We start from the raw sequence: 18380 nt of genomic DNA, 5'->3' as shown, positions 1-18380 counted from the left end.
TGCAATCCAAAGGATAGTTATCCTTACTGAATTAGCCCCATAGTACAGTACAGTGTTAAATGTTTTTTTGTTACGATTTCATTAAAAAACCACAGTCATAAGTATATTCACTAAGGATTGTTTTCTACATCTCGAATTATTTTTCTGAATACCATGCAGTAAAATGTATATTGAATTTGTTGCAAATCAAAAATGTTATTTATCTGATAGATTTGGACTTTACCAAGGGTAAAAATGTAGAGTAAATTGATATAACACTAGTTACCCCAAACAAATGAGCGGGTACCATACATGGAGCTGTGGAGCCGCTGACAGAGGAGGGCAGGCTACACAGTGTGTGTCACATGCTGAGTCTTGTGACATCTGCACTCCAAGTTCTGCAGCACTGGCCGGCCACACACAACATTAGCAGACCGTGCCAATCAAAAGATGGCAGACCGAGCCAATCATAACATGGCAGACCACGCCAATCACAGGATGGCAGACACGCGCATTGCCATTGGCAGCTAATGTGACTTTACTCAGTGATAGCGCTAACGGGGCGGCTGCTGTAAATGTGATATTGTGCCGAGTCAGGCTCCGGCTGTTGTCACACAAGCAGCAGCAGTACACAGGCATCGTCTGTACTTTACGTCCCAGGAGACAGGACAGGCCGCCCACATATTGCGTCATCTAGATGAGACACGGAGTGAATGGAGAGCGGCCGGGACTCAGGGCCATGGCGGTTACACAGCTGTGCTGCCTGTGGTAGGAGCCTGGACTGAGAGACAGCTGGAGGCCGAGGCTGCACCGGAAACGTAAGCGCCAGTGCTGTCTGCTCTGTGCTGGAGAGAGAGAGGGCAGGAGTCAGGGGGTGAGTCTGCGGCTGGCAGCGCAGGTTTCAGGAAATAGGTGCAGCTACTAGGAGATGGGTGTGTATCATAATATACTGTATATAATCTATATGTGTAGTGTGTTAGTGGGTATACATATATATTAGTGTGGCGTGAAGAAGTGTTTGTGTATGTATTCCTACATACAGAGGGACACAGTGCCAGGGAATATCCATATATAACATGGTGCAGTGTCATAGTACCCACATACAGAGGTATAATGACAAGAGTATAAACATTTACAGTATAACATGGTACAGTGACGGTAGTAAATAATATATAGCAAGGTGTAGTTTCAGAAGAGGGTATACATTGGGGTTGATTCAATTCACCGACAGTTAAGTCGGCAAAGGCCCGTTCTCCCGGACTTAGGTTGATTTGTCGTGAGAACGGGCATTCTCCTACTTAACTCCCCTCCGTGATGCTGATTCCCGATAGAATCAGCCTTGCGCCGGCCGCGCGGCAGCACATTAGTTGGTTTTCTTCTCTCATCCGCCGGGGGGTGTAAAAGAAGAATTCCAGCCAATTGAGTGTCACTTGACGCTGTATTGGATAGCATCGGGAGCTAATTCCCGGCTCTTTTCAACTGTCGGTGAATTTAATCGACCCCATTTATGGGGCACAGTGGCAGATGGGCTAGACCTATACGTAACGGTGCACGGACATCAGAGTAAACCTACATAGTGTGCTCCAGTGACAGAAGGTCATATGTGTATAACTGGTGGTGCAGTGCTAATGGGAAATCGTATCTGAGATATTTTTGGCTGCAGTAAAGGAGAGTTATGTATACTTGCATATAAATGTGCTGCATATGTGTTGTGGTGCAGAGATAGGGGTGTAGTTTAAAGTGAACCTTTTCATGCACACTATCAGGTTGGGTAATGTGACTCATCACTGGCAGACCTGACGGGACCATGTGAGGCTGGAGCCAGGAAGAAGACCCTCCATCATGGCAACGAGCTGTAGGACTGGAGGATTTCCTAGCTGGAAACTCCACATCTCCAGAGAGCTGAGGAGAAGAGACCGAGAGCAGAGCCAGGCTTTCGAGGACCTTATCCTACAATGTAATTATCATATGTCATGTCATTATGTAGCATACTGCAAAATATTTCTTTTATGAGGCAATATTCTGCATGAGCATAAACCCATTGCCTGAGATTACACATTAATCATGAAGGACACAGACCACATGGTTATAGTTGTGTGTTCTGCAGTAGTGGGGACTATACCACTCCTATTTATTGAAATATATTGGTTGGTTCTTACACAGGTCCTTAATAATTTGATTATGAATACCGGATTTTTTAAAATATTTTGAAGGACAAAAGCTGCCATTAGTTCTCCTTTTCTGTAAATTTGGATCAAATTAGATGAGATCCAATTGTTCAGTTCAAAGGCTGAGTGAGCACTACTAATTCCATTGCAGCCTGGCAGTGGGGTGAGAAGATGGCCATACGCACATCAGGAGGTCCTATAACTGTCCTAAAAATCTGCCAATGCCCCTCTTTAGAGCTCTGTATTTATTAAGCAGTATCTTTACACCTATGCATTTACTAAATAGCACAGACATTTGTTGTTTTTCTCTAACGTCCTAAGTGGATGCTGGGGACTCCGTAAGGACCATGGGGAATAGCGGCTCCGCAGGAGACTGGGCACATCTAAAGAAAGCTTTAGGACTAACTGGTGTGCACTGGCTCCTCCCCCTATGACCCTCCTCCAAGCCTCAGTTAGATTTCTGTGCCCGACGAGAAGGGTGCACACTAGGGGCTCTCCTGAGCTTCTTAGTGAAAGTTTTAGTTTAGGTTTGTTATTTTCAGTGAGACCTGCTGGCAACAGGCTCACTGCATCGAGGGACTAAGGGGAGAAGAAGCGAACTCACCTGCATGCAGAGTGGATTGGGCTTCTTGGCTACTGGACATTAGCTCCAGAGGGACGATCACAGGCCCAGCCTGGATGGGTCCCGGAGCCGCGCCGCCGGCCCCCTTACAGAGCCAGAAGAGCGAAGAGGTCCGGAAAAATCGGCGGCAGAAGACGTTCCTGTCTTCAATAAGGTAGCGCACAGCACTGCAGCTGTGCGCCATTGCTCTCAGCACACTTCATACTCCGGTCACTGAGGGTGCAGGGCGCTGGGGGGGGCGCCCTGAGACGCAATAAAACATGATAAAAATACCTTACATGGCAAAAAATACATCACATATAGCTCCTGGGCTATATGGATGCATTTAACCCCTGCCAGAATATACAGAAAAACGGGAGATAAGGCCGCCGAAAAGGGGGCGGAGCCTATCTCCTCAGCACACTGGCGCCATTTTCCCTCACAGCTCAGTTGGAGGGAAGCTCCCTGGCTCTTCCCTGCAGTCACTACACTACAGAAAGGGTTAAAAAAAGAGAGGGGGGCACTAATTAGGCGCAGTATTAAAATATACAGCAGCTATAAGGGGAAAAACACTTATATAAGGTTATCCCTGTGTATATATATATATATATATATATATATATATATATATATATATATATAGCGCTCTGGTGTGTGCTGGCATACTCTCCCACTGTCTCCCCAAAGGGCTAGTGGGGTCCTGTCCTCTATCAGAGCATTCCCTGTGTGTGTGCTGTGTGTCGGTACGTTTGTGTCGACATGTATGAGGAGAAAAATGATGTGGAGACGGAGCAGAGTGTCTGTAACAGTGATGTCACCCCCTAGGGGGTCGACACCTGAGTGGATGTACTGTTGAAAATTACGTGACAGTGTCAGCTCTGTATAAAAAAAACAGTGGTTGACATGAGACAGCCGGCTACTCAGCTTGTGCCTGTCCAGACGTCTCATAGGCCGTCAGGGGCTCTAAAGCGCCCGTTACCTCAGATGGCAGATACAGACGCCGACACGGATACTGACTCCTGTGTCGACGGTGAAGAGACCACCGTGATTTCCAGTAGGGCCACACGTTACATGATTGAGACAATGGAAAATGTTTTATACATTTCTGATAATACGAGTACCACCAAAAAGGGGTATTATGTTCGGTGAGGGGAAAAACTACCTGTAGTTTTCCTGAATCTGAGAAATAAAATGAGGTGTGTGATGATGCGTGGGTTTCCCCCCGATAACAATTGATCATTTCTTAAAAAGTATTGGCTGTATACCCTTTCCCGCCAGAGGTTAGGGTGCGTTGGGAAACACCCCATAGGGGGGATAAGGCGCTCACACGCTTGTAAGAACAAGGGCTCTACCCTCTCATGAGATGGCCGCCCTTAAGGATCCTGCTGATAGAAAGCAGGAGGGTATCCAAAAATGTATTCACACACATACTGGTGTTATACTGCGACCAGCAATCGCCTCAGCCTGGAGGTGCAGTGCTGGGTTGGCATGGTCGGATTCCCTGACTGGAAATATTGATATCCTAGATAAGGATAGTATATTATTGCCTATAGAGCATTTAAAAGATGCATTTCTATATATGCATGATGCACAGCGGAATATTTGCCGACTGGCATCAAGTATAAGTGCGTTGTCCAATTCTACCAGTAAAATGGTCAGGTGATGCGGATTCCAAACGGCATTTGGAAGTATTGCCTTTGAAAGGGGACATTTGGGGTCGGTCTTTTAGACCTGGTGGCCACGGCAACAACTGGGAAATCCACGTTTGTACCCCAGGTCGCCTCTCAAAATAAGACGCCGTATTATCAGGCGCAGTCCTTTGTTGGCAAGCGGACAAAAGGTTCCTCTTTTCTGCTCGTGACAGAGGGAGAGGAAAAAGGCTGAAGAGATTAGCCAGTTCCCAGGAACAGAAACCCTTTCCCGCCTCTGCCAAGCCCTCAGTATGACGCTAGGGCCTTACAAGCTCAGGCACGGTGGGGGCCCGTTCTCAATGAATTTCAGTGCGCAGTGGGCTCACTCGCAAGTAGACCCCTGGATCCTTCAGGTAATATCTCAGGGGTACATATTGGAATTCGAGACGTCTCCCCCTCGCCGTTTCCAAAAGTCGGCTTTACCGACGTCTCCCTCTGACAGGGAGGCAGTTTTGGAAGCCATTCACAAGCTGTATTCCCAGCAGGTGATAATCAAGGTACCCCTCCTGCAACAGGGAACGGGGTATTATTCCACACTATTGTGGTACCGAAGCCAGACGGCTCGGTGAGACAGATTCTAAATCTAAAATCAAAAATCTTTGAACACTTACATACAGAGGTTCAAATTCAAGATTGAGTCACTCAGAGCAGTGATTGCGAACCTGGAAGAAGGGGACTACATGATGTCTCGGGACATCAAGGATGCTTACCTTCATGTCAAAATTTACCCTTCTCACCAAGGGTACCTCAGGTTATGGTACAGAACTGTCACTATCCGTTCAGACGCTGCCGTAGGGATGGTCCACGGCACCCCGGGTCTTTACCAAGGTAATGGCCGAAATGATATCCCTTCGAAGGAAGGGAATTTTAGTTATCCCTTACTTGGACGATTCCCTGATAAGGGTAAGATCCAGGGAACAGTTGGAAGTCGGTGTAGCACTATCTCAGGTAGTGTTGCGGCAGCACGATTGGATTCTCAATATTCCAAAATCGCAGCTGGTTCCGACGACTTGTCTTCTGTTTCCTAGGGATGATCCTGGACACAGTCCAGAAAAAAGGTGTTTCTCCCGGAAGAGAAAGCCAGGGAGTTATCCGAGCTAGTCAGGAACCTCCTAAAACCGAACCAAGTCTCAGTGCATCAATGCACAAGGGTTCTGGGTAAAAATGGTGGCTTCCTACGAAGCAATCCCATTCGTTAGATTCCACGCAAGAACTTTCCAGTGGAACCTACTGGACAAATGGTCCGGGTCGCATTTTCAGATGCATCAGCGGATAACCCTGTCACCAAGGACAAGGGTATCCATCCTGTGGTGGTTGCAGAGTGCTCATCTTCTAGAGGGCCGCAGATTCGGCATTCAGGACTGGGTCCTGGTGACCACGGATGCCAGCCTGCGAGGCTGGGGAGCAGTCACACAGGGAAGGAATATCCAGGGCTTAGGGTCAAGCCTGGATACATCACTTCACATAAATATCCTGAAGCTAAGGGCCATTTACAATGCTCTAAGCTTAGCAAGACCTCTGCTTCAAGGTCAGCCGGTGTTGATCCAGTCGGACAACATCATGGCAGTCACTCACGTAAACAGACAGGGTGGCACAAGAAGCAGGAGGGCAATGGCAGAAGCTGCAGGGATTCTTCGCTGGGCGGAAAATCATGTGATAGCACTGTCAACAGTATTCATTCCGGGAGTGGACAACTGGGAAGCAGACTTCCTCAGCACGACCTCCACCCGGGAGAGTGGGGACTTCACCCAGAAGTTGTCCACATGATTAAAAAACTTGACAGGTATTGCGCCAGGTCAAGAGACCCTCAGGCAATAGTTGTAGACGCTCTGGTAACACCGTGGGTGTACCAGTCAGTGTATGTGTTCCCTCCTCTGCCTCTCATACCCAAGGTACTGAGATTGATAAGATGGAGAGGAGAAAGCACTATATTCGTGGCTCCGGATTGGCCAAGAAGGACTTGGTAACCGGAACTTCAAGAGATGCTCACGGAGGATCCGTGGCCTCTACCTCTAAGAAGGGACCTGCTCCAGCAAGGACCCTGTCTGTTCCAAGACTTACCGCGGCTGCGTTTGACGGCATGCCGGTTGAACACCGGATCCTGAAGGAAAAAAGGCATTCCGGATGAAGTCATCCATATCCTGATCTAAAGCCAGGAAGGATGTAACCGCAAAAACATTATCACCGCAATTGGCGAAAATATGTTGCGTAGTGCGAGGCCAGTAAGGCCCGACGGAGGAAATTCAACTGGGTCGATTCCTACATTTCCTGCAAACAGGAGTGTCTATGGGCCTGAAATTGGGGTCCATTAAGGTTCAGATTTCGGCCCTGTCAATTTTCTTCCAAAAAAAGAACTAGCTTCAGTCCCTGAAGTTTAGACGTTTGTAAAAGGGGTACTGCATATACAGCCTCCTTTTGTGCCTCCAGTGGCACTTTAAAATCTCAATGTAGTTTTTGGGTTCCAAAAGTCACATTGGTTTGAATCACTTAAATCTGTGGAGTTAAAATATCTCACATGGAAAGTGGTCATGCTGTTGGCCCTGGCCTGGGCCAGGCGCGTGTCAGAATTGGCGGCTTTATCCTGTAAAAGCCCTTATCTGATTTTCCATTCGGACAGGGCGGAATTGAGGACTCGTCCTCAGTTTCTCCCTAAGGTGGTTCCAGCGTTTTCACCTGAACCAACCTATTGTGGTGCCTGCGGCTACTAAGGACTTGGAGGAATCCAAGTTGCTGGATGTTGTCAGGGCCCTGAAAATATGTTTCCAGGACAGCTGGAGTCAGGAACTCTGACTCGCTGTTTATCCTGTATGCACCCAACAAGCTGGGTGCTCCTGCTTCTAAGCAGACTATTGCTCGTTGGATTTGTAGTACAATTCAGCTTGCACATTCTGTGGCAGTCCTGCCACAGCTAAAATCTGTAAAAGCCCGTTCCACAAGGAAAGTGGGTTCATCTTGGGCGGCTGCCCGAGGGGTCTCGGCTTTACAACTTTGCCGAGCAGCTACTTGGTCAGGGGCAAACACGTTTGCTAAATTCTACAAATTTGATACCCTGGCTGAGGAGGACCTGGAGTTCTCTCATTCGGTGCTGCAGAGTCATCCGCACTCTCCCGCCCGTTTGGGAGCTTTGGTATAATCCCCATGGTCCTTACGGAGTCCCCAGCATCCACTTAGGACGTTAGAGAAAATAAGAATTTACTTACCGATAATTCTATTTCTCATAGTCCGTAGTGGATGCTGGGCGCCCATCCCAAGTGCGGATTGTCTGCAATACTTGTACATAGTTATTGTTACAAAAATCGGGTTATTATTGTTGGGAGCCATCTTTTCAGAGGCTCCTCTGTTATCATACTGTTAACTGGGTTCAGATCACAAGTTATACGGTGTAATTGGTGTGGCTGGTATGAGTCTTACCCGGGATTCAAAATCCTTCCTTATTGTGTACGCTCGTCCGGGCACAGTATCCTAACTGAGGCTTGGAGGAGGGTCATAGGGGGAGGAGCCAGTGCACACCAGTTAGTCCTAAAGCTTTCTTTAGATGTGCCCAGTCTCCTGCGGAGCCGCTATTCCCCATGGTCCTTACGGAGTCCCCAGCATCCACTACGGACTATGAGAAATAGAATTATCGGTAAGTAAATTCTTATTTTAAATTAAAACGTTTAATTGTGTTATGGTAACTAAATTGCCAAAAGATAATCCCGGCCCCACCACCCAAAAAAGAAGAAAGGAAAAAGAAATCTGTTTTGTGTGGAAAATAAGTAGTAAAAGTGGGTCCCAAAAGATTACTTTGTTTTTATCTATCGCATGACCTGCGGGCTCAGTGGCGCTCGCCACAGGTTCTATTCCCACTCTGTGGGTGTCGTGGACACCCACGAGTGGTAATAGTCCCTGTTAGTCGGCATTCCGATTGTCGGGATTGTGAGGGGGCGGGATGTATCGGTCACATAACTACATCCCGTGATATATCATGCACGTGTTGCTGCTTTGCTCACTCTTTATTGTTGATTTTAAACTTGTTGCCTATCTGAAAAAAAGTATCCGTTTGGATGGTCGACCATGTTAAGGTTGACAGTCATTAGGTCGACCACTATTGGTCGACATGGGCATATGGTCGTCACATGAAAATGGTCGACACATGAAAAGGTCAACGTGGCTTTTAAAAAAAATGTTTTAGATTTTAAACTTTTTCATACTTTACCATCCACGTGGACTACGATTGGGAACGATAACCTTGCTCGGGGACGCGGTACACTAATTGGGGTTCCTGGTCATGTTACAGAAAAAATGACACCAAAAACAGTTAAAACAATCCATGTCGACCTGTCCCGCGTCGACCATTTCCATGTGTAGACTATTAGTGCATGTCGACCAATAGTGGTTGACCTTAACATGGTCGACCATTCATACCAGAACCCTGAAAAAAGGCTGGATCAGCAGGAGCAGGGAGTGCAGGCAGACATTGCTGCTCACTTCTGCTGACTCCATCTTTGTTTCATAGGGTAGTATGTTTCCCACCAACATCACACTGCAAACAGGAGTAAGCAAAGCAGTGGTGGACATAAGTTGGACCACGTGAGCGCCTGTCCACAAGTAAGTCATCTTTTTGGATAGCCCTTTACTTCCATTTCAGATAAAAGCTGATTTTTGCAGGCATTTCACGTTATTGCCATATACCACTGTGTATGGAGCCCTTCATGTGACAGAATAGTTAAAAATAGAATTTCAGTGTAGCACTTGTAAATACTCCTTGCTGTGACATTTTCCTGTAATAGTTTTTCATCATCCTATATGTAATGTATGCCATATATGGTATAATGCTACTGAGCGTCAGGATTTGCAGTTTATATCACAAAATGCAAATGGTCCAATATGGAATGGCGCTATCAATGGTGAGCTGCAGAGATGTAAACTGATTAGGTCAATCAGTAAATGCACATGAACAAACAAAAGGTTTACGTCTCACTTTCTGCTCTCCAATGTCCTCAAATTCTTCATAACATACAGATGTACTCCTCAGTAAGTCGTAATATGTAAGAAAAAATATATAAAAAACAGCAATGTGTAAATCTGTATAAAAAAAGTCCAGTTAGATGATCCCCAATGTTTCGGAAACAGGAAGGTGATAGATCCTCTCCCCAGCATGCATCAGAACGATCCCTCAGCAAGCATTTCACACCTCAGGTGTCTTGACAATAATGATGGATGCTCACATGTATGCTTACATAAATATTGTAGGCACTTGCACATAAAGGTTTCTTTCGTGATTCCCTGTTGGATAGAAGTCTATCATAGATTCATCATGGGATGTCTCAGAAAAAATGGAAAAGAGACATGTATGTGGTTTCCAAAAAGTAGGAACCAATTTTATTTAATATAAATTAAATTATAAAACTGTCCCTTATCCTATCAACCTGTGTGGGAAGATGGTGCCCCAGCACAATGTTGACGGGATATGGACAATGGAAGCACTCTATACAACGCGTTTCGACGTACGGCAACGTCTTTGTCATCTTTGTCAAGTAGAGTGCTATAATAAAAACTGTATGCAACATATATGAGTAACAGACTTATTACAATGGTTAAGCATATACATCCAATACATACATAATGGCAAGCTTACCACTCTTCTAAAAACTGTCTATGTATGCCAGGTCCTGCAGTCTCCTGCTCTGCTATTAGCATGTGGTTACACCCTCCCCAAGTGCATGGTATACATAGGGAGTTAATTGATGTCCCCATTCAGGATAAATTATGATGTTTTCATCAAAATTAAAACTGCCAACCGGTTGTTAACTTGATAGAAAATAATTTTATACATAATATAAATAAACATAAATGGATAAAGATGACAAATTTAATAAACACCGTTAATTGGGTGGCGTCTGACGTCATTGTGATGCGCTCGTCAGCACAGTGATTGTATGTTGCCATGGTTACCCGTTTTGTTGTGCTGCTGGGGAGGCGTCATTAAAACCAGCATCCCCCGTGCATGTCTGCATTAGATTGGATATTCCCTGCTGTCTGACATCATGGCAACGTGCCCACCCACGTGGTCCATGTCCGTTGCCATGACTACTCGACGGCATGCGCCGCGCCCGTAAGGCCTGTATAGTAATGCTTATTAGAAAGAGTTGCTCCAACAACTCTCCGCCGGGTCGTGACAACGCTTAACCATGAGTACAGTGCTGTTTCGGCGGGCGTCTGTGTCAGATATACTAGCAGGTCCAGCAGACATTACCAGGCTGTGGCTGGAGCACGGGGAGAAGGTAAGGCATCAGTTCCGCTTAGTAGGGGAATACGGACACAGCTGCACTGTTTTGGGAGGAGACTACCAAACAGTTGCTGACGCGGCTGCCACCCCGGGTGCACCAGCGCTAGGCCTTAGGGATCAGAGGCTCCAGGAATAGCATAAGGCCGCGATCCCTTGGGTTGATGTCAGCAGTGGGGAGTCAGACGCTCTCCTGGTCGCCCCTTCCCCCGGTTCATGACCAGTTTCCTCCGAGTCTCCCGCCATGAACTGTTTCCCGCTTCCGTCTCAGACGCTGTACATAAAGGGGACCCAGTCTGTGTTCACTATAGGTTCATGGATTGGCAGTGTACACTAGTAGCGTCCCTAAGCCTCAAGAACCCTTCACCAATTGAAGTGGGAGAAGTGGGGTCCGGGATACACACTAGCAGCGTCAAGCTGCACAAGGAGAACAGCGCTTAACCTGAGAAGCACTGTTCCTCTCGAGACAGCAGCATCCTGAGACTTCGGTTGGGTGAGTGAGCCTCCTTGTGTGAGGCACTGTGGAGCGCCCGTGTCCAGCGCAGCGGAGGCCCCACATTCTCTCTTCTCCACGCTGGCTATGACTGGCCGCGGCGCGGTCTCCACTACACTGCCGTGCTAACAGTACACAGCACGGCAGTGTGGGTGATTGAGCCTCCTTGTGTGTGGCACTGTGCGCCAGTAGTTGCGGCGTGGTCTCCACTGCACTGCCGCGCTGACAGTACACAGCGTGACAGCATAGCTCACTGAGTGCAGGACAGAGAGAGTTTACAGCGGAGGTTAGTGGAGCGGTAAGCAGCGGATCTGGGGGCTAAGGCGCAGGGCATTTAACTAGAAGGCAGACCACATCTTGAGCACCTTGTGAGTTAAAATCAGCCTTTGGTTGCACCCAATTGTGTAAGGTTGGTTCTATATCGGAGGGGCTGAAGGGACCTTGTGACGTATTGAGGGGAGGAGCTACGGGTGAACAGGGTACCCGAAAAGTACCCTCGCGGGCTCGCTTCGCTCGCCACGCTTCGGGCACGGTGGCTCGCTCCACTCCGCTTCGCTCACCACCTAATTACTAAAGGTAATAGTTGGTGGCGTGGATAGTAGAGGAACTATCCCGCTGGCCTAGCTCCTCCCCCTTGCGTCGTAACTCCTCCCCCTTACGGAAAAGGTCCCTTAGCCCACTTGATTCTAGCATCTACCAATTGTGTAAGGCACCCACTCAAAATGGTGCTTAGGGTCCTGGTTGAGATGGGTGCCTGTGCATAGTGGACAACGTTGGCAGGTTTTCAAACTGTCAATCACAGAAAAAGGCGCCTTCCTCAGCTAGGGAGCTCATGAATAGCAACAATGTTTCTTCTCTCCTCAGGAATCAGCACTGTTAGCAGAGACAGGCGCACATTCCTTCAGACTGCCAGGTACCTGAAAGCCTGCACATAAAATACAGGCTGGTGGCAGAGGGAGTTAGAATAGGAGAGTAGTACAAATATTCTCTCTCTCTCACTCTCTCTTGTATGTGTCTCCACTCCGTCCGTCACAATAGCAAACAAGGGACCAGCCAATAAGGCATCACAATTTTTTTTTCTGTGCTAAGTGTAAAAAAACACACAAACAAATCCTCCCTGTGTGAAGCATTGTGCTTCAGAGATTACGTTGGTTAATCTGTCCCAAAATGCTAATTTTCCCCCCTGGGCGGTAGTGCTCACAGGAACCATTTCACAATTACATAATGAGGTGTCTGCTTTACAAAAATAAGATTTTACTCACCGGTAAATCTATTTCTCGTAGTCCGTAGTGGAAGCTGGGAACTCCGTAAGGACCATGGGGAATAGCGGCTCCGCAGGAGACTGGGCACAACTAAAGAAAGCTTTAGGACTACCTGGTGTGCACTGGCTCCTCCCTCTATGAGCCTCCTCCAGACCTCAGTTAGGATACTGTGCCCGGAAGAGCTGACACAATAAGGAAAGGATTTGGAATCCCGGATAAGACTCATACCAGCCACACCAATCACACCGTATAACTCGTGATACTATACCCAGTTAACAGCATGAAATATAACTGAGCCTCTCAACAGATGGCTCAACAATAACCCTTTAGTTAACCAATAACATGTTTGATGAGGAGGCTTATGTGGATGCGGAGCAGATGCCTGTAAATGTGATGTCACCCCCTGCGGGGTCGACACCTGAGTGGATGGTGCTGTGGAAGGAATTACGCGACAGTGTCGACTCCTTGCATAAAAGGTTTGACGACATACCAAATGTGGGACAGCCGGCTTCTCAGCCTGTGCCTGCCCAGGCGTCTCAAAAGCCATCAGGGGCTCTAAAACGCCCGCTACCTCAGATGGCAGACACAGATATCGACACGGATACTGACTCCAGTGTCGACGACGATGAGACTAATGTAACTTCCAGTAGGGCCACACGTTACATGATTGAGGCAATGAAAAATGTTTTGCACATTTCTGATGTTACCCCCAGTACCACAAAAAAGGGTATTATGTTTGGAGAGAAAAAACTACCAGTAGCTTTTCCTCCAGCTGAAGAGTTAAATGAAGTGTGTGAAGAAGTGTGGGCTTCCCCTGATAAGAAGCTGGTAATTTCTAAGAGGTTACTAATGGTGTACCCTTTCCCGCCAGAGGATAGGTCACGTTGGGAAACATCCCCTAGAGTGGATAAAGCGCTCACACGCTTGTCAAAGAAGGTGGCACTACCGTCTCCGGATACGGCCGCCCTAAAGGAGCCTGCTGATAGAAAGCAGGAGGCTATCCTGAAATCTATATATACACACACAGGTGTTATACTGAGACCAGCTATTGCTTCAGCATGGATGTGCAGTGCTGCAGCTGCATGGTCAGATTCCCTGTCAGAAAATATTGATACCCTAGACAGGGACACTATATTGCTAACCGTAGAGCATATAAAAGACGCACTTTTATACATGAGGGATGCACAGAGGGATATTTGCCGGCTGGCATCCAAAATTAGTGCAATGTCCATTTCTGCCAGGAGAGGATTATGGACTCTGCAGTGGACAGGAGATGCAGATTCCAAAAGGCACATGGAAGTTCTGCCTTATAAGGGTGAGGAGTTATTCGGGGATGGTCTCTCGGACCTCGTTTCCACAGCAACAGCTGGGAAGTCTACATTTTTACCCCATGTTCCCTCACAGCCAAAGAAAGCACCGTATTATCAGGTACAGTCCTTTCGGCCCAATAGGGGCAAGCGGGTTAAAGGCGCGTCCTTTCTGCCCAGAGGCAGAGGTAGGGGAAAAAAGCTGCAGCATACAGCCAGTTCCCAGGAGCAAAAGTCCTCCCCCGCTTCCTCTAAGTCAACAGCATGACGCTGGGGCTCCACAGGCGGAGCCAGGTACGGTGGGGGCCCGTCTCAAATATTTCAGCAATCAGTGGGCTCGCTCACGGGTGGATCCCTGGATTTTTCAGATAGTATCTCAGGGGTACAAGCTGGAATTCGAGACGTCTCCCCCCCCGCCGTTTCCTCAAATCTGCCTTGCCAACCACTCCCTCAGGCAGGGAGGCAGTGTTACAGGCAATTCACAAGCTGTATTCACAACAGGTGATAGTGAAGGTACCCCTACTTCAACAAGGACGGGGTTACTATTCCACAATGTTTGTGGTACCGAAACCGGACGGTTCGGTGAGACCCATTTTAAATTTGAAATCCTTGAACACATATATAAAAAAATTCAAGTTCAAGATGGAATCGCTCAGGGCGGTTATTGCAAGCCTGGACGAGGGGGATTACATGGTATCACTGGACATCAAGGATGCTTACCTACATGTCCCCATTTACCATCCTCACCAGGAGTACCTCAGATTTGTGGTACAGGATTGTCATTACCAATTCCAGACGTTGCCGTTCGGTCTATCCACGGCTCCGAGGGTCTTTACCAAGGTAATGGCCGAAATGATGATACTCCTTCGAAAGAAGGGAGTTTTAATTATCCCGTACTTGGACGATCTCCTGATAAAGGCGAGGTCCAGAGAGCAGTTGTTGGTCGGGGTAGCACTATCTCGGGAGGTGCTACAACAGCACGGCTGGATTCTAAATATTCCAAAGTCACAGCTGGTCCCTACGACACGTCTACTGTTCCTGGGGATGGTTCTGGACACAGAACAGAAAAAAGTGTTTCTCCCGGAGGAGAAGGCCAAGGAGCTGTCATCTCTAGTCAGAGGCCTCCTAAAACCAAAACAGGTATCGGTGCATCACTGCATGCGGATCCTGTGAAAGATGGTAGCTGCTTACGAAGCAATTCCATTCTGCAGGTTTCATGCAAGAACCTTTCAGTGGGACCTGTTGGACAAGTGGTCCGGATCGCATCTTCAGATGCATCGGCTGATAACCCTGTCTCCGAGGACAAGGGTGTCTCTGCTGTGGTGGCTGCAGAGTGCTCATCTTCAAGAGTGCCGCAGATTCGGCATACAGGACTGGGTCCTGGTGACCACGGATGCCAGCCTTCGAGGCTGGGGGGCAGTCACACAGGGAAGAAACTTCCAAGGACCATGGTCAAGTCAGGAGACTTCCCTGCACATAAATATTCTGGAACTGAGGGCCATTTACAATGCCCTAAGTCAGGCAAAACCCCTGCTTCAAAACCAGCCGGTACTGATCCAGTCAGACAACATCACGGCGGTCGCTCATGTAAACCGACAGGGCGGCACGAGAAGCAGGACGGCAATGGCAGAAGCCACAAGGATTCTCCGATGGGCGGAAAATCACGTGTTAGCACTGTCAGCAGTGTTCATTCCGGGAGTGGACAACTGGGAAGCAGACTTCCTCAGCAGGCACGACCTCCACCCGGGAGAGTGAGGACTTCATCCAGAAGTCTTCCAACTGATTGTAAACCGTTGGGAAAAGCCACAGGTGGACTATGGGCCTAAAATTGGGTTCCATTAAGGTCCAGATTTCGGCTCTATCGATTTTCTTCCAGAAAGAACTGGCTTCACTACCTGAAGTTCAAACTTTTGTTAAGGGAGTGCTGCATATTCAGCCCCCTTTTGTGCCTCCTGTGGCACCTTGGGATCTCAACGTGGTGTTGGATTTCCTAAAGTCACATTGGTTTGAGCCACTTAAAACCGTGGAATTGAAGTATCTCACGTGGAAAGTGGTCATGTTGTTGGCCTTGGCTTCGGCCAGGCGTGTATCAGAATTGGCGGCTTTGTCATGTAAAAGTCCTTATCTGATTTTCCATATGGATAGGGCAGAATTGAGGACTCGTCCCCAGTTTCTCCCTAAAGTGGTATCAGCTTTTCATCTGAACCAACCTATCGTGGTGCCTGCGGCTACAAATGACTTGGAGGCTTCCAAGTTGTTGGACGTAGTCAGGGCCCTGAAAATCTATGTTTCCAGGACAGCTGGAGTCAGAAAGACTGACTCGCTCTTTATCCTCTATGCGCCCAACAAGCTGGGTGCACCTGCTTCAAAGCAGACTATTGCTCGCTGGATCTGTAGCACGATTCAGCTTGCACATTCTGCGGCTGGACTGCCGCATCCTAAATCAGTGAAAGCCCATTCCACGAGGAAGGTGGGCTCTTCTTGGGCGGCTGCGAGAAATAGAATTACCGGTGAGTAAATTTCTTATTTTTCTCTAACGTCCTAAGTGGATGCTGGGAACTCCGTAAGGACCATGGGGTTTATACCAAAGCTCCCAAACGGGCGGGAGAGTGCGGATGACTCTGCAGCACCGAATGAGCGAACTCTAGGTCCTCCTCAGCCAGGGTATCAAACTTGTAGAATTTAGCAAATGTGTTTGACCCCGACCAAGTAGCTGCTCGGCAAAGTTGTAAAGCCGAGACCCCTCGGGCAGCCGCCCAAGAAGAGCCCACCTTCCTCGTGGAATGGGCTTTTACAGATTTAGGATGCGGCAGTCCAGCCGCAGAATGTGCAAGTTGAATCGTGCTACAGATCCAGCGAGCAATAGTCTGCTTTGAAGCAGGAGCACCCAACTTGTTGGGTGCATGCAGGATAAATAGCAAGTCAGAGTCTTTCTGACTCCAGCTGTCCTGGAAACATAGATTTTTAGGGCCCGGACTACGTCCAGCAACTTGGAATCCTCCAAGTCACGAGTAGCCGCAGGCACCACAATAGGCTGGTTCAAATGAAAAGCTGAAACCACCTTTGGGAGAAATTGGGGACGAGTCCTCAATTCCGCCCTATCCATATGGAAAATCAGATAAGGGCTTTTACATGATAAAGCCGCCAATTCTGACACACGCCTGGCCGAAGCCAAGGCCAACAGCATGACCACTTTCCACGTGAGATATTTTAAATCCACGGTTTTAAGCGGTTCAAACCAATGTGACTTTAGGAAATTCAACACCACGTTGAGATCCCAAGGTGCCACTGGGGGCACAAAAGGGGGCTGAATATGCAGCACTCCCTTAACAAATGTCTGAACTTCAGGTAGTGAAGCCAGTTCTTTCTGGAAGAAAATTGATAGAGCCGAAATCTGGACCTTAATGGAACCCAATTTTAGGCCCATAGTCACCCCTGACTGTAGGAAGTGCAGAAAACGGCCCAGCTGAAATTCCTCCGTTGGGGCCTTCCTGGCCTCATACCACGCGACATATTTTCGCCATATGCGGTGACAATGGTTTGCGGTCACTTCTTTCCTAGCTTTAATCAGCGTAGGGATGACTTCCTCCGGAATGCCCTTTTCCTTCAGGATCCGGCGTTCAACCGCCATGCCGTCAAACGCAGCCGCGGTAAGTCTCGGAACAGACAGGGCCCCTGCTGCAGCAGGTCCTGTTGAGCGGCAGAGGCCATGGGTCCTCTGAGATAATTTCTTGAAGTTCTGGGTACCAAGCTCTTCTTGGCCAATCCGGAACAATGAGTATAGTTCTTACTCCTCTTCGTCTTATTATCCTCAGTACCTTTGGTATGAGAGGAAGAGGAGGGAACACATAAACCGACTGGTACACCCACGGTGTCACTAGAGCGTCCACAGCTATTGCCTGAGGGTCTCTCGACCTGGCGCAATATCTTTCTAGCTTTTTGTTGAGGCGGGACGCCATCATGTCCACCTGTGGCCGTTCCCAGCGATTTACAATCAGCTGAAAGACTTCTGGATGAAGTCCCCACTCTCCCGGGTGGAGGTCGTGCCTGCTGAGGAAGTCTGCTTCCCAGTTGTCCACTCCCGGAATGAACACTGCTGACAGTGCTAACACGTGATTTTCCGCCCATCTGAGAATCCTTGTGGCTTCTGCCATCGCCGACCTGCTTCTCGTGCCGCCCTGTCGGTTTACATGGGCGACCGCCGTGATGTTGTCTGACTGGATTAGTACCGGCTGGTTTTGAAGCAGGGGTCTTGCCTGACTTAGGGCATTGTAGATGGCCCTTAGTTCCAGAATATTTGTGTAGGGAAATCTCCTGGCTTGACCATAGCCCTTGGAAGTTTCTTCCCTGTGTGACTGCCCCCCAGCCTCGAAGGCTGGCATCGGTGGTCACCAGGACCCAGTCCTGTATGCCGAATCTGCGGCCCTCTAGAAGATGAGCACTCTGCAGCCACCACAGCAGAGACACCCTGGTCCTTGGAGACAGGGTTATCAGCCGATGCATCTGAAGATGGGATCCGGACGACTTGTCCAACAGATCCCACTGAAAGATTCTTGCATGGAACCTGCCGAATGGAATTGCTTCGTAGGAAGCTACCATTTTTCCCAGGACTCG

The 18380-nt window shown here is 48.2% G+C and overlaps 1 protein-coding gene across 5 annotated transcripts in view; it reads left to right on the top strand.

The window, feature by feature from the left end:
* The first annotated feature begins 435 nt into the window (after positions 1-435).
* ATG16L1 (autophagy related 16 like 1) overlaps positions 436-18380 on the top strand; it is a 211471-nt gene continuing 193526 nt past the window's right edge. For 3 of the 5 annotated variants that reach the window (XM_063915721.1, XM_063915720.1, XM_063915719.1), the window contains exons 1-2: positions 437-797; positions 1746-1936. In XM_063915721.1, the coding sequence (XP_063771791.1) occupies positions 1822-1936 (115 nt within the window). In that variant the 5' untranslated portion in view covers positions 437-797; positions 1746-1821. Of the gene's footprint in view, positions 854-1745; positions 1937-18380 lie in introns of all 5 variants that reach the window. The other 2 variants (XR_010175862.1, XM_063915718.1) reach the window with 2 other exon arrangements.

Source organism: Pseudophryne corroboree, chromosome 4, assembly GCF_028390025.1.
Source record: "Pseudophryne corroboree isolate aPseCor3 chromosome 4, aPseCor3.hap2, whole genome shotgun sequence".
NCBI lineage: Eukaryota > Metazoa > Chordata > Amphibia > Anura > Myobatrachidae > Pseudophryne > Pseudophryne corroboree.
Note: the sequence above shows the minus strand (reverse complement) of the source record. Positions and strands in the feature narration are given on the sequence as shown.